The 14,557-nt window shown below is 41.6% G+C and overlaps 1 protein-coding gene across 1 annotated transcript; it reads right to left on the bottom strand.

Annotated features, from left to right (window-relative positions):
• Positions 1–5,114: 5,114 nt before the first annotated feature.
• LOC141844684 (uncharacterized) lies at positions 5,115–11,005 on the bottom strand. The gene is made up of 4 exons (XM_074732684.1): positions 9,613–11,005; positions 8,301–8,503; positions 7,862–8,085; positions 5,115–5,871 (listed from the first exon to the last, which is right to left on the bottom strand). The coding sequence occupies exons 1-4, from the start codon at positions 11,003–11,005 to the stop codon at positions 5,115–5,117; spliced, it is 2,577 nt and encodes an 858-aa protein (XP_074588785.1).
• Between the last annotated feature and the right edge of the window lie 3,552 nt (positions 11,006–14,557).

The raw sequence follows: 14,557 nt of genomic DNA on the forward strand, positions 1-14,557 counted from the left end.
CCCAAACCGAGCAAGGAAGGCTCACGGGTGAAAACTCGAATGCTACCGCTTAGCAAGGAAAGAGGAAGCAAAGACAACCCATCCATCAAATATGGACCGAGAGATTTGGAAGGAGTGGCCACTCCTCATGGCAATCCCCTCGTAGTCTGAGCAACCATAGCCAACAAGGAGGTAGCAAGGTGTTCGTTGACACCGGAAGCTCATTCAAAGTCTTTAAAGACATCTTTGACCAAATGCAAATCAATAAGGATAAGCTTCAATCAATATTGACCGTTTTATTCGAGTTCACGGGGCGTTAAGTACAATTGCTTGGACAAATCAACCTTCCTTTGTTTTTAGGTAAGGAGATCTTACATCAAACTCGGAACATTATCTTCACCATGTCATCTTACAATGTCATCATGGGGAGGCATGCTTTGAGTGCCTTCCAGGTTGTCATGTCTACCTTTCACCACGAGATAAAATTTCAGATCGACAACGCAGTCGGTGAAGTCAGAGGGGACCAGATAGCCACAAGAATGTTTTACATAGAAATGGTCTGGGTTAACTCCCGAAAGATACATAAGACCCAAAGAGTCGAGGTGCAAGTGCTTCAAGAGGTATCCGTGCCTTGGCAAGCCAAAGATCAAGAGTAAATACAAATTGTACCTGATCAATCTGACAGAGTCACTAGAACCTTACTCCCGATACAAAGCAAGCCTTGACCTCATGCCTATCTCATAACAATGATGTCTTCACTTGGTCAGCCCAGAGAGTGAGCAACATATCCCCCAAGGTAATGGAGCATCACCTTAATATTGCTCCAGGTACGCAGCCTATCAAACAGAAAAAAGGCATTTCAGGTCCGACCAAAATAAGATAATTCGTTCGGAGGTTAATAAAATTTGAGAAGTCAGACACATCCGTGAGGTGCAATTTCTGACTTGGTTGACCAACGTAGTGCTGGTTCCCAAGCTAAGGGCAAATGACAAGTCTGAGTGAATTTTCGCAACCTTAACAAGGCTTGCTCGAAAGACTGCTACCCGCTCCCCCGACTTGATTAACTGATGGACTCAACTTTGGGCTATGAATTCATCTACCTGCTCGACGGTTACCAAGGATACCATCAGATTCCCTTGGTGATCAAGGATCAAGAAAAAGTCAATTTCATCACCTCTGATGGGACCTTTTATTATATTGTTATGTCATTTGAGATGACAAACGCAGGTGTCACGTACTAACGACTAATGGACCGAGTCTTCCAAAGTCAAATAGAACAGAATGTGGAAGTGTACGTGGACAACATCCTGATAAAATTAACTCAAGCTGACCATCTGATTGGTGACATCGAGGAGACTTGTAGCAGCCTACGTAGATTCAACCTCAATTTTAACCCCAAATAAATGCTTATTCGATGTCAAAAGTGGGTGCTTCCTAGGTTACATCGTGACCTAGAGTGGCATCGAGGCCAATCCAGAGAAGGTGCAAGCCTTGCTGAACATGTTGCCCCTATAAAATCTCCAAGAAGTCCATAGGTTGGTCGGTCAAGTCACCGCTCTGTCCTGATTCATCTCCTGATCTGCCAACAGAAGCTTACTCTTTTTCAAATGCTCCGAAAGTCAATTCAGTTTGCATGGGATGAGAAATACGAACAGGCTTTCACTGACCTTAAGAGGTACCTAGCCAGCCTTTCGACCCTCTCTAAACCAATTGCAAGAGAATCGATTTGGCTATACCTCTCAGCAACCAATAGCGCGATCGGATCGGTCCTCGTCCTATAGGAAAATGGATCCAACGCCTCATCTACTTCACCAGTCATCTATTGTAGGAAGTAGAAAGCTAGTATGCCACTCTAGACAAGTTGGCCTTCGCTCTAGTATTGACAACTCGTCGATTAAGGCCCTACTTCCTCTATCATCCCATCACAGTGCTGACCAACAACACTCTGGGTGGATATTGAGGAATCCCGAGACATCAGGAAGATTGATCAAGTAGATCATCGAGCTTAGTGAATACAATATCCGGTATCAGTCCCAGACCACCATTAAAGCTCAAGTCTTAGCCCACTTCCTTACTAAGGCACTAAGTCGAGAAATAGAAGAACATTGGAAGATCTTTGTGGATGACTTATCTACAAAATAAGGTAGTGGAATAGGGGTGATACTAACCTCCCCTTGAGAGGAGGTGTTGCAGTTGGTCATCCAACTCCATTTTTGGGCCTCCAATAATGAAGCTGAATACGAGGCCCTACTGACCGACCTTCAGGCAGCCAAACAAGTTGGTGTCGTCCAAGCCATCATTCACTCAAACTCACAACTGGCCTCTTAGCAGTTAGTCGGCAACTTTGATATCAAGAGCAACTCCGTTGGTATGCGAAGGCTTTCAAAAAATTGTAGGCCAAATTCTAAGAAGTTGTACTCTAAAAAATTCCCTGAGTTGAGAATCAAAAGGCGAATGAGCTAGTAAAGATGGCCCACACTCTATCGGCCTAGACTCTGGTTGAGCCTATAGCCCGAGTCCAGTTGATCGCACAAATCGATCAAGTAATCGACCAGGATAATCCGATCAACTAGCATACCCCATATATCTCCTTTCTTCAACGAGGAGTTTTAATATTAGACAATCGAGAGTAGGTGTAGCTTCTTAAAAGGCACACGACCTGATTCACTTTGATCAGCAACACCTATATAGGCGAGCCTTCTTTCGTCCCTTGCTCAAATACCTTAGTACTAAGGATGCCAACTATATCATAAGAGAGATATATCAAGGCTGTTGTGGAAGTCACATAGGAGGGTGCACTCTGCCTAAAAAGGTCTTGCTAGGTAGCTATTTTTGACTAACCCTACAAGTTGACGTAACTCAGTTTGTCAACACTTGTGTTAGCTATCAAAAACACCAACGCTTCACCCAAAATCCTACTAAATACCTAATGGTTTCTTCTGCCTCATGCTCCTTTGATCAATGGAGGATAGACATAGTCGATCCCTTTGATAGGCCCAATCAGAAGAAGTTCCTACTGATGGTTATAGACTACAAATGGGTGGAGGGTCGACCTTAGCTAGGATTACCAAAGATGTCTTACTCAAGTTCCTTTGGCGCAACATCATCTATCGGTATGGGTTACTATTCACTAGGCCTTCACTTCAATCACTTACTCTCAGAGCAATGTGCAAGCCGAAGTGATCCATCAGAGCTAGTTCGAGGGCTCAAAGTCAAATTAGACCATGTAGGCAACAATTGGGTTGAAGAGTTACTAAGTATCTTATGGGCATACTGGATAACTCCTCACGAGAGCACAGGGTTGACTCTGTTTTCACTTGATCTATAGATCTAAAATGCTAGTCCTTGTAGAGATTGACTAAGTCAGTAACTACAGCCACTCTGACAGATGATTACTCAAGCTACAATGCGACTAGCGGCATACCAACAACGCATGCACTAAACCTACAACAAAAATGGTATTCCTCACTCCTTCCAAGTCGGAGACCGTTTGGAGGAAAGTGAAGCCAGTAGGAGAAGTCGGTAAGTTAGAACCTCGATGGGATAGACCGTACAAAGTCATGCACAAACTAAGCTCAGGAGCTTATTATCTAGGGGACTCGGAGGGGAAAGAACTCGAATAGCCTTGGAATGTTGTTCACCTTTGACCTTACCATGTCTGAAACCCCGGGTACCTCTCTCTTATTTTCCTGGGTTTGTATTTGCCACTCTTTTATAGTAAAGTCATTGTTCTTCCAACTATTGTTTCTACAAAATATGACTTTGTCAGTCCTGGATCAAAGCGTCTGTCCATAAGCTACTATCGACTTGGACATAGTCGTGGTTGAGGCGTGAATCTCTGTAAGTCTCTCCCAACTTGAACATAGTTGTGGATCGAACCTGCAAGTAGATAAGCCTCCCCCGACTCAAACATAGTCGTGATTGGAGTGCAAATCCCTATAAGTCTATCCCAACTTGGACATAGTCGCGGATCGAATCTGTAATTCGATAAGTCTCTCTCGATTCGGACATAATCGTGATCAAAGCATGAATTCATATAAGTCTCTCTCGATTTAAACATATTCACATATCGAACTTATAATTTGATAAATCTTCTCCGATACAGACATAGAATATAGGACGGTGTACTTAGCAAATTAAAGAGAAGGGCTCATCACGATTAAAAAAAAACATTCTTGCCGATAATGTTGACTGCGTTGCTGTACATGACGCACCAAACTCCAGCATCTTCTGGTGCTGCAGCATGAAAGATGCAGTAGCTGCCTTGAATTCAACGGGTGGGGCGCCACGTTTGACTAAACAAAATATGGAGGCCCTTTAAAATATTATCACTTTACTAATCGTACGAGTGATGCAATACTTAAAATACTTTACCAATCGTTGTCCCGTTGTTTGTAGTGAGAAATAGTAATTGAGAAGTAAATTAAAACAAGAACAAGATCCAGTTTTAGATAGATCATAACAGTGATTGCAGCTCTTTCACTGTCTGACTACATACGTACAAGACTGAGCCAAACAGTGAATGCTGCGAACATCATTGATAGCATGATATTTACATAAATTAACATTCATTGATTCCTGGCTTGAATCAAAACTTTTAACAGATGGTAGATCCAATTCAACCACCTAGAGAGCGCGAATCTTTTTCACAAAAGATTACAGACAGTCTCTGCGATCCAATGAACTCAGTTAAACAGATTGGTTCTAAGATATACTCCTCTTGATGAAACAAATGAAAAGCTCACTACAGCTATCCTACCTCCGATTGGCGCTCAGTGGAGAATATCTTCCTTATCAGAGCCAATGAATCAAAAATCTGTTCTACCCTTAAAGTATCAACAAACTGATAAATTCTGCTAGTTACTCCAAATACCACCACAGTAGGTTCCAGAAGTTTGTGCATGCAATTGGACACCTTGTGAAGGTGCATATCATGGCATACCTTACGGTCTACGTTGAAGCCTTTCGTCACAACTACTGAATACATTCTGCGATCTGCTCATACGCTAGCACTACAGGATTCTGTTCTTTCTGGATCACAATGCACATGGAAATGACCAATTAGAAAATAGTTATAATCTCCAAGTGGTAGTGCAATCAGCCCTTTGAGAAAAATCCAAAAACCTTTAAACACTCTAACCATCTGAGATTCTCACTCTCTGATACCTCTTCAGTGTCTCCATGGAAAAATTCTCCAATGCTTGAAAAATTGGACCTAACCCCATTCTTAAGTTACTTGCAGTTGCCTGCTGCACTTGTTTGATGGTCTCTTCATGCCTGGCTGTCTCTTCATCCAGTCTTCTCTTTATAGAATCCATGGGCATCTTCTTCTCATAATATGAAACGTCATTGGAAGTGGATAGCACTGTTTTATCTAGTACATCTTCCAGCTCATTTACTCCATTTTCCTTTTGCAGGGACCTAAGCCTTCTCGTAAAATCTTTGGACAAATATTCTGTCCTCAGCTTTTGCCGTTGCTCCTCGTTTTGTGTCTCCCACAGCCTATGTACATTTGTTGCAAAAGTCCGCATTGAAACTATCACTTCATCCTCAGAGAGGCCTACTATGTGATGCCAATCATTTGTGATTACAAATGCATCAGGGGCACCAATCCTGCTCGGGGAAAATGGTGCAACCCCATCAGGCGTCTCTTCCCTTTCATGGAGAAGCCATTTCAGCAACCAACCATTCAGGCATTCAATATAGGCCTTTTGAGCATGGACCCAAGTAGTGAAACAGGAACACCAATTCAGAAGTTCAGCTTCCAATTCTATGGTGGCCTTAGTTACAGAGCTACCTGTTCTGGCAACAAGATCATGACTTTTGCTTTCAATGATAGCCTGAAATTGCTTGTGATGGCAATCAAGTACAGACCTCCACATTTTGACCAATCTGCAAAGTAAAAGACATGTTTAAGCATAAATGTGTGGTATTAAATATCTAGTTGACAATGTAAAAGCCTAAAGGGAGCTCAATATGGTCCAGGATGCCAACGCATCTAGAAAAACACCACTTTAATACATGGTGCATGCTCAAGAGGGCTACACTTAAACCAAACCATGTGGAGCTTAAGGGAGGAGGTCACATTCATGCCCCTCAACACCAAAGGTGGACTAGTCCACATCAAGACATTTTGCAACCAGAAATTTTAGAGAATTCCTAGTTTCATTTGAAAAATGATACCTAGGTAGAGACCAAATAGATATTTACAGATATGTACAAGAGGCGACCTTATCCATGTGGAACTAATTAGAGGAAGAAATTTCTTCTATTAATCTCACACAAATAAATGAGTAAAATGCAAGTCAAAGATCATTATCTCCTTCAAATGCAAAACAAGAAGAATATGCACCAACAGAACATAGCTGTCATTAATATATAGATATAGACTCAATATAAATTAATTTCCTGGGGTTTTTACAGTACCTACAGAAATGCCCTCCTTTTCTTTAATGATACTTTGGTTCTTAGTTCAATTGCTAAAGAATGTGTTTGTGTGTATTCATATTATGCAACTAATCTTTCTATATCAGTTTCATCAATAATATTCTTTCACTTCACTTCCATCTGCTTTAGACTATTAAAACATTGTCCCATAATTTGATAACAAAGGCATCCCAAAATGAACCATTTTACATGACTCCAACATTGTGATCTATCTTATCAAGTATTTGTTCAGCTGTTCCTCATAAGCATAATATCCATATGAAATTTAAGATCAAAATTGTGTATTTGTTTTCATAGGTAATGTTATATCACAGCTGCTCTGGAGAATATCCATTTGAAATTTACGATCGAAATTATGTGTTTGTTTACATATACAATGTCTCTTCCCTAGGCATGTTCTCCCTCTTCTCGTGTCTCTTCTAAATATTGATAGCCTCACCAACAAATGAAGAAAATCAAAAAGAAAATAAACTTACAGAGAGATTTCTCCAGCAGCACTTTTCCTCTATTAACTTTGGTGGAACCAAGGGAGAAAAGGAAAAGCCAGGGAAATCTTTCCTTAGTTTTGGCAAAAAACACTCATATTCATGTGCAACAGAGCTCACTTAAAAAAAATTAAAGTTATTTTATTTCAAATCTGTTATGATTAATGTTTTCAATATAAAGTTTGAAAAGTTTAAGCTCCTTACCTTCTTTTATTCCTTAGAAGAAAATAGTTGGGAAAATATTTCATGATACTTTTTGTATGAGATTTTTTCCCCTATTTTTTTTCCTAGTTACTTTTTTCCTTTATAGGAAAAAGAGCATTAACACAACAAACTTAGAATTTTTTTTTTCAAATTTTGTTATTATTTTTCTTAGTTGCAATGTGAAATATGAAACATTCCATAGTTATTGCATTTTTAGTGCTTACTTAGTAAGATTTGTTTCATTTGTAATTATAAACATGTTTTAATTGACTAAAAATATAGCTAATGTTTTTATTGTTGTTATTTTATATACATATATATATATATATATATAGAATTGTTACCCTGCTCACTCATCTATGGGCAATGTTGCCTGTTAAAATTATTATTTTTTAAATTCTCACTTCCTTTATGTGAGAATTGAAAATCAAATTTGGACAAAATCTCATCTCTAAACTCTAGACCCTTAAAAAAATACTGAGTCAATTTGCCACATTAGCAAGTGCCCATGGGTTGCCTATAAACGGGTGAGCAAGATAACAATCTCTCTCTCTCTCTCTCTCTCTCTCTCTCTCTCTCTCTCTCTCTCTCTCTCTCTCTCTCTATATATATATATATATATATATATATATATATCCTTGCCTACTAGCTAGGCACTCACCTCGAGTTTGAATCAAATATAGTCCAAAGAATCTATTATAAGATGGATATTGGTGTAATAGGTTAACGTTACAAGAAAAGCTTACCCTTGGATTAGCTCAATCAGTTGGGGCCGCAACTCTTCGTCTCTTAACTTGTGTATCCTTTTTGAAATGTGACTAGCAGATCTAATTGCAATGTTTAGCTTGGTAAGTAGATTTCTTATTGAAGCCCTGGCAGAATCTATCCGTGAAGACTCTGCACCATTTTCATCCAAAATTTTGAGTTGGTTCCACTCCCTTTCATAAATGATTCGCAGTCTTTCTTCTTCCTGGAACAAGCAAGAACAAATATAATTTCAAATCTGACAATTATTCATCCATACCATAAACCAGTGATGCGGCACTGAAGGAATGAGTAAATCACAAAGAGCAAAAACTTTTTAATTGAAAGTTCATCTAAATGAGAGTTTGAGTCCATTTATAGTGCAAAAAAAAGACCCATTCTCCTAGCCCTAACTTCTCCATACGTATAATACAAATTTACCTGAATGATCTTATGAAGTCTTTTCTCCCATACATATAACTTCTCCAGCGTTGATGAAAGTTTGCCAGGATCAAAATCACCCAAATCAGGGCTTTTTGTTGTCAGTGATCTTGCAGCAGTTAAATGCTGTGAATTGGTGGACAAAGGCTGTGACTGTGTCCGAACAGACACAATGATGGGAACCAACATCTTAGACTGTATTGCTGCAGAAAGATGAACGATCAAGTTAACCTTAATAATACTCAAAGAGGACTTATCCCATATGTAAGAAACAACAATCTTCAAGAAAAGTCTACTTATAAAAAATACATTGGCATGCAGATGTTGGAATTTAGAAGTAGTGAGATGCCTTGCAGAAACTTGTCGCAAAGCGGCAAAGATTTACTAGGAACTACTACCTATGAAGAAAAATCTTCAATGGTGATAGGTTTGAGGACCTTAATGTTGATGGTAATTCAACTAGTGGAAGTAAATGCCAAAGTTTTAAAAAAAAAAAATCCAGAGTTAACAGCTATGCTAATAAGGACAAAACATTATGCTAGTTGTTGCATTGAAAGGAAATCATTTCAAAGCTAGAGAAAGTTATATTTACTACAATGAAGGAATACCAAACAACACAAAGCAGAAAACATTATTATACTTATGCACATGTACTGTAAATTTTCTCAAATTTTAACAGCTAGACCAGTGTTTCAAACAGAACCAACAATAACAATATTGAGCAATGAACATTCTATGCAACCAGTAAAAACAGGCTAAAGTTAGTCAACCAGATAAGGCAAATACAACCTTGCATAGAACTCAATGGTGGGAGGACTCATGTCATTAACTGCAAAAAGTTGTGATTGGTATGCATCTAGAAGCAATATTCCAACTTTTCAAGTTCAGCTAATTAAGCACATACCATGGCATATTTTTGGGGTGGAAAAATTTTTTTCTAAACACAGATAATGTTCAAATGTATATTAGACAGCCGGCCCAGTCAAATCTACTAAGCTAGCATCTGTAGACAACAATGGGAAATCAGCATCATAAAAATATCAGATTAACTGGGAGAAATCAACTTACAGTGTCAAAATAGATTAATTTTACGTTATTGGCATAAATTTTGTCTATGTATGCAATATCAGAAAGGATCCTGGTGTTTAGAATGGACAAGATAGTAGCTGCAAAACTATGATCAAGTCAGCAAGATCAAATCCAAGTCATACGAGTGTAGATGTTGGTCAAAGACAAAGAAGATCAAATCCAAGAGACATACAGGACGTCATATTTGACTAGAAAGAAAAAGATCTAATGGCGATGAACCAACCTCTCAAAATCCTGTTCCTTGATCTATACTTCAACTTGCCTACCTCAAGAATCTCAGAGACCTCTTTACCGCAGTGGGCTGCTGATTCGAATTGTTCTTTGATATCCTTCGCGACATCCATTATATCCCTTGTACCATGTATAAATAAAGTATCTGGCTTGCTGTCATCCGTGATAGGTGATGTTTCATCAACAAAACTCACGCTTCTGTCTTTTGTAAGTATTTCTTTCTCATCGTCTTCAACTTTACTGGCCTGAGAAATACCCTGACTCTCTTCTTTTGCCTTTGAAGAAACTGGATCAGCATTCCCATTGGCTTCTTGTTCCATCGTAGCCACATTCAAGCTCCTCCTGTTGGAGAAAGTTCCAGTTGCTTCCGCAGTGGAACTTCTCCCGCTCGAGACTCTGGAATCTGTATCCTTCCCTTTCGACTTCTTCTTAGTCAAGTCCCCTTTCCTCTCCCTCCCAGCTGCTTTAATGGACTCCTGCTCTGTTTCCTCTTCCAAATCAGGGATGCCTTCCTTCTCTCTTACCTCGCTTGAGTTAGGACTGCTGGTCGTCGACCCCCCACCATAGGCTTCCCGAAAGTACCTCGGCATCGTCTGCTCATATGAAACAAAAGGGTTAAAGAAGTCCCAAGCGGACCCTTCCGGTGGCGGCGGTGGCGGAGGTGGATCGGCAGGTTTATCTTCCTTCACAGTTTGGTTCTGACTGTAGAATTTCTCATCTTGAACAGGTAGGGATTGCATTAACTCTGTTGGAGCACCATAACTTGGATAGCCGTATCCATACTCGTAGCCATATCCCACATAAGCCGTATTGGACCATTGTGGATAGGGATTCTGATAGACAGTCGTGGAAGGGAACGTCGACGCCTTCTTCATATAGTAGTAATGAGGAATGGGGGCACCATAATATGGATGCTGAGTAAAAGACCGCGATGAATCTTCGCCGTCTACGTCAAGTTCGCTACTTTCTCCGGCGATTTCATCAAGTTCCGTCTCAGAAGGCTGATGCAGATGAGAATGGCCAGAATGCGAGTGCAAGTGCGAATGCGTAAGCGAAGCGAAAGTTGAAACTGAGGCTCCCACCGCACCGCCACTGGCGCTGTCCCTGTCCGACCTTCCGATCTCCGCCTTCGCCTTGCACTTGCCTTCAGCGGGTGGCAACGTGAGCACGGGGGACGGCGGCGGCACTAGCGCCGGCGTGGCCACGAGCTCCTCCTGCACGAATCGGCTCAGCGCGTCCCCGACGCGGCCGAGCGCGCTGAAATAAGCAGCGTGGGCCGCTGCGAGCGCGAACCGGTGCTCGACCGCCGCCCGAATGAGCTCTCGCCGCTCCCGGCACAGCACAACCAACGGCGGCTCCTCCGCTTTAGAACTCCCGCACCCCATCACAAGCCGCCTACTGCGCCGCCATCGCTTCGCATTCCCACCAAAAAGCCGCAGCACCCTCCCAAGCCAAACCCTAACCTAAAACAAACCTCGAACACCGACTCCAAGTTCGCCTCCTCACAATGCCACGCGTGTAAGCTCAAAAAAACCTCTCTTTTCTCATTTTTTAGGGCTTCTAGCTTTTTCTCCAGCGATCGATTCGGTTGAGCGAAGAAAGGAGCTGAGATCGAGCGACTGAAGGAAGGAATATCAGCAAGTGGAGAGCCATAAAGAAAGAGATGAACAGATCGAGGAACAAGAGCGGGGACATGTAGGAGAGAGGGGGAGAGAGAGAGAGAGAGCGCGCGCGCGCGCCAAGGGAGGAAAGAGAACCAGCGTGGATTTTACAGATTCGCATTCGGCAATCGCGCCACCCGCGTCGATACCCTCGTTGCCATTGGCTGTCCCTCGAAGATCGGGAAGCGATGTTTCGAGTAACGGAGAGGAAGGAATCCTGCACCCGAGGGAGGAGTGGGGGAGGGACCACGTGGAGAGCGCATTAAAAAGCGAGCAGGGGAACGTGGCGCGGCGTGGGACCTAGCTGCGTACGGTTGGTTCTGTCCACTGCCATGGCCCCGCGTGTCGCTGCCAGAGTCAAAACCCTGCATGCCGTGGGGCCGCCTCCCGCCCCCTTCGAAGCGATCAAGATCTCTCTTTTCCTGCGGGGGGACTTTGGATCCTTTCCAACGCAGGAGGAAGACGCTTGATCGAACCGAATATGCTGAAATGTTTTTTTATTATAATTTAAATATTTAAATTTCGTCAGAGATTAATTTTGAATAGATAGATTTCTTTCTTAATTTATTTATATCCACTACATTATCAATCCCTAATGGCTCCTGTTGTTGCAGCAAAAAGTCATTTTAATAATTCTATGCAATTAAATTCATAATCATCTATGATAAAGTAAATTGGTATGTTGTAATTAACTACTATGGAAGAAGATATTTTTTAGCTTCGTTGAGATTCAATCCTTGTCCACTCCAGCAAGTTTACCCCGCAGTAACCAACTCAATTATGTCTCGGAGTTAGGCTTGTTAATTAACATGTTCTTACAGGTTTCTCTAGATTTCAGTTCCGGCTAATTATTATCATCTTTATGTTGCAAACTAACTAACAAATCATTCCTTTTTGTTATCGGGATGATAATATCTCTACAGACATAATCGAATTGGTACTCAGGTGGTAAATTGTCACGTGAAAATAAGGATCAAATCTTCGAGGAAATAATTTCTTAGAGAATAAAATCCCTCCCGCCTTAAGTGGTTGCTCGATCACTATAATTTATCTCCTTTCAAATCTTGTAGGATTGACATTGAAGAGCACTTGGGGTGAACATTATCATTTTTGTCACATATTATGAGAGATGATAATAAGTCTTGATACAGGGGTCTTTTAGGGCTTGGCGTGGTAATAGGATAGTCAATAAGCCATCCGACCTGGTAAGTCAAGGGTCAATAGTCAGTAGTTAAGGGTCAACGGATGAACCCTATATGACTGGTCCTGTCTCGGATTTCATGTGGCTTGGACAGCCCGGCCCTCTCGGCCTCCTTGCTGCTCGAGGCCGAGCTCTCTGCGCCACTCTGCCACTATTATTGTCCTTTCCCTACCTAAAGGCAACCTCATGGCGCTTAGTTACAAGACACTTACACATGCGAGCCATACCATAAGAAGGGGATGGTTACTAGACTGTCAGGCTTCTACCTGTTCGGGTTTCTATTCTCGATTAAAGGACAAGAACAGTTCGCACGCTCAAGTATCCCAGCAGTTACTGGGCACGCAGATTTTGTCTCCTAGATGTTAGCATACTTGCACACTTGTCAGAAAGGTACAGACTTTGTCTCCTCAGATGCCCCACCTTATCGTCATCTATCTCAGTGAGTATAAAGGCTTCCCGGTAGGTATGAGAAAGTTTTCTAGAATCTTCTGCATCTTCAAGCTTTACTGCTTCTTCTTCCTCTTCTTTCCTATACTGACTTAAGTGTCGGAGTGTCCCCGTCAGAATCTTCGGCAGCCAACTAACCTCCTTGATTTAGTGTCTTTCTTTTTTAGATTCCCTTGATCAGCAAGGTTTGTCGTGGTCTGAGTGGCATAATTTTTAACTGATGGCTTGATCGTCTTCGGTATCTAACCGGAACAAGTCTGATGGCCAATTAAGTGGTCACGGTGCTCCACTAGGAGCTACAAACTTGCTTGACCATTCCATAGATAGAATGTCGAATGATAATTTTCTCATCAGACTAAGTCGAAGAAGGTTAGGATAAAGGGGTGCACTACAAGAAAATCGATCTTTAACAACACTCAAAAGACATCGGTTTTATGGCAAAACCGATGTCTTTTACTTGTTTACAACGGTTTTAATAAAAATCGATGTCTTTGAGAGGTTGATGGGAGACTACGATAACGGTTTTTGGAGGATACAACAACGGTTTTAAAACTGTTGTCTATGTCCACCTACAACAACGGTTTTTGAAGACTACGACAACAGTTTGAAAACCGTTGTCTATTTGCGATTTCAACAACGATTTTGGAAGCTATAACAACAATTTAAAACCGATGTCTATTTGCGCTTTCAACAACGGTTTTGAAAGCTTAAAACCGTTGTATATTTTGATGTTTTCTTTCCCTCTCTCCCTCCAAATATTTCTTCTAACCTGCGCTTCCAACACTACACCCGACCGACTTAACCCCTTGTAAACCCTAGACGCGTCTTCAATCGGTTTAATTCTACCGGTTCAACTTCAATTGTAATTCGTCCGGTTCACTTTTAATTCTAACCGGTTCAGTGGCTTGCTTAAAACAGTTTCGCCAGTTCACGGGAAAAGAGAGCTCGCGATCTTTAGGTTTTCTCCTCCCCGAGTCTTCTTCGTCGCAACGCCGCCACCCGGCCAACTTCAATTGAACTTATAGCTTATTGGATAATATTATTGATTAAAGGATATTGGATTTAAAATTATATATATATATATATATATATATATATATATATATATATATATATATATAAACTGTTATAGTGTTATATATTTATATATAATAGATTATTATATTTTAACTATATAAAATATAAGTTATATATATTTTAACAGCTTAGGTTTTACATTTTCCTGATCGCCCTTTTCACCCTTCTCCTGTCTCTCATCGCCGCCGCGCTTCTCCCCCTCGTCGCTGCTGCACTCGTCGCCGCACTCGCCGTCCAGGTAAGATCTCACCGCTCCCTTTCTTTCTTTCCATCTCCTCTCCGCCGACTGGTGTCGGAACGACATCTCGGTGCGATCTAGTGCCGGAAAACCTATGACAATTAAGTTAGGGCCCCGGGGCTTCGGCTAGCGCCAGCGCTGTCACAGGGTGGCTCCGCACCTCCGCGGCGCCGTCCGGGACCGTGCAGAGGAGGTCGCGCCGGCGCCGTCCGGGACCGTGCAGAGGAGGTCACGCCGCCTACGCCGATGCCGCTACGCCATTTCTGGTAAGTTTCCATCCGTGGAAACGTTTTCGAAACGGGGACAGCAGGCA

The sequence above is a fragment of the Curcuma longa genome, chromosome 14 (genome assembly GCF_044706935.1).
Source record: "Curcuma longa cultivar G26 ecotype Majalengka, Jawa Barat chromosome 14, ITB_CL_G26_1.1, whole genome shotgun sequence".
NCBI lineage: Eukaryota > Viridiplantae > Streptophyta > Magnoliopsida > Zingiberales > Zingiberaceae > Curcuma > Curcuma longa.

Bases quoted from the DNA above. Each gene is read 5' to 3' on its own strand.
- LOC141844684 (XM_074732684.1), bottom strand. From the start codon at position 11,005: ATGGGGTGCGGGAGTTCTAAAGCGGAGGAGCCGCCGTTGGTTGTGCTG. The intron at 8,504-9,612 runs GTTGGTTCATCG...ATCTTTCTGCAG, and splicing joins AAGGAACAGGATTTTGAGAG to CAATACAGTCTAAGATGTTG. The intron at 5,872-7,861 runs GTAAGCTTTTCT...TTTACTTTGCAG, and splicing joins CTGATTGAGCTAATCCAAGG to ATTGGTCAAAATGTGGAGGT.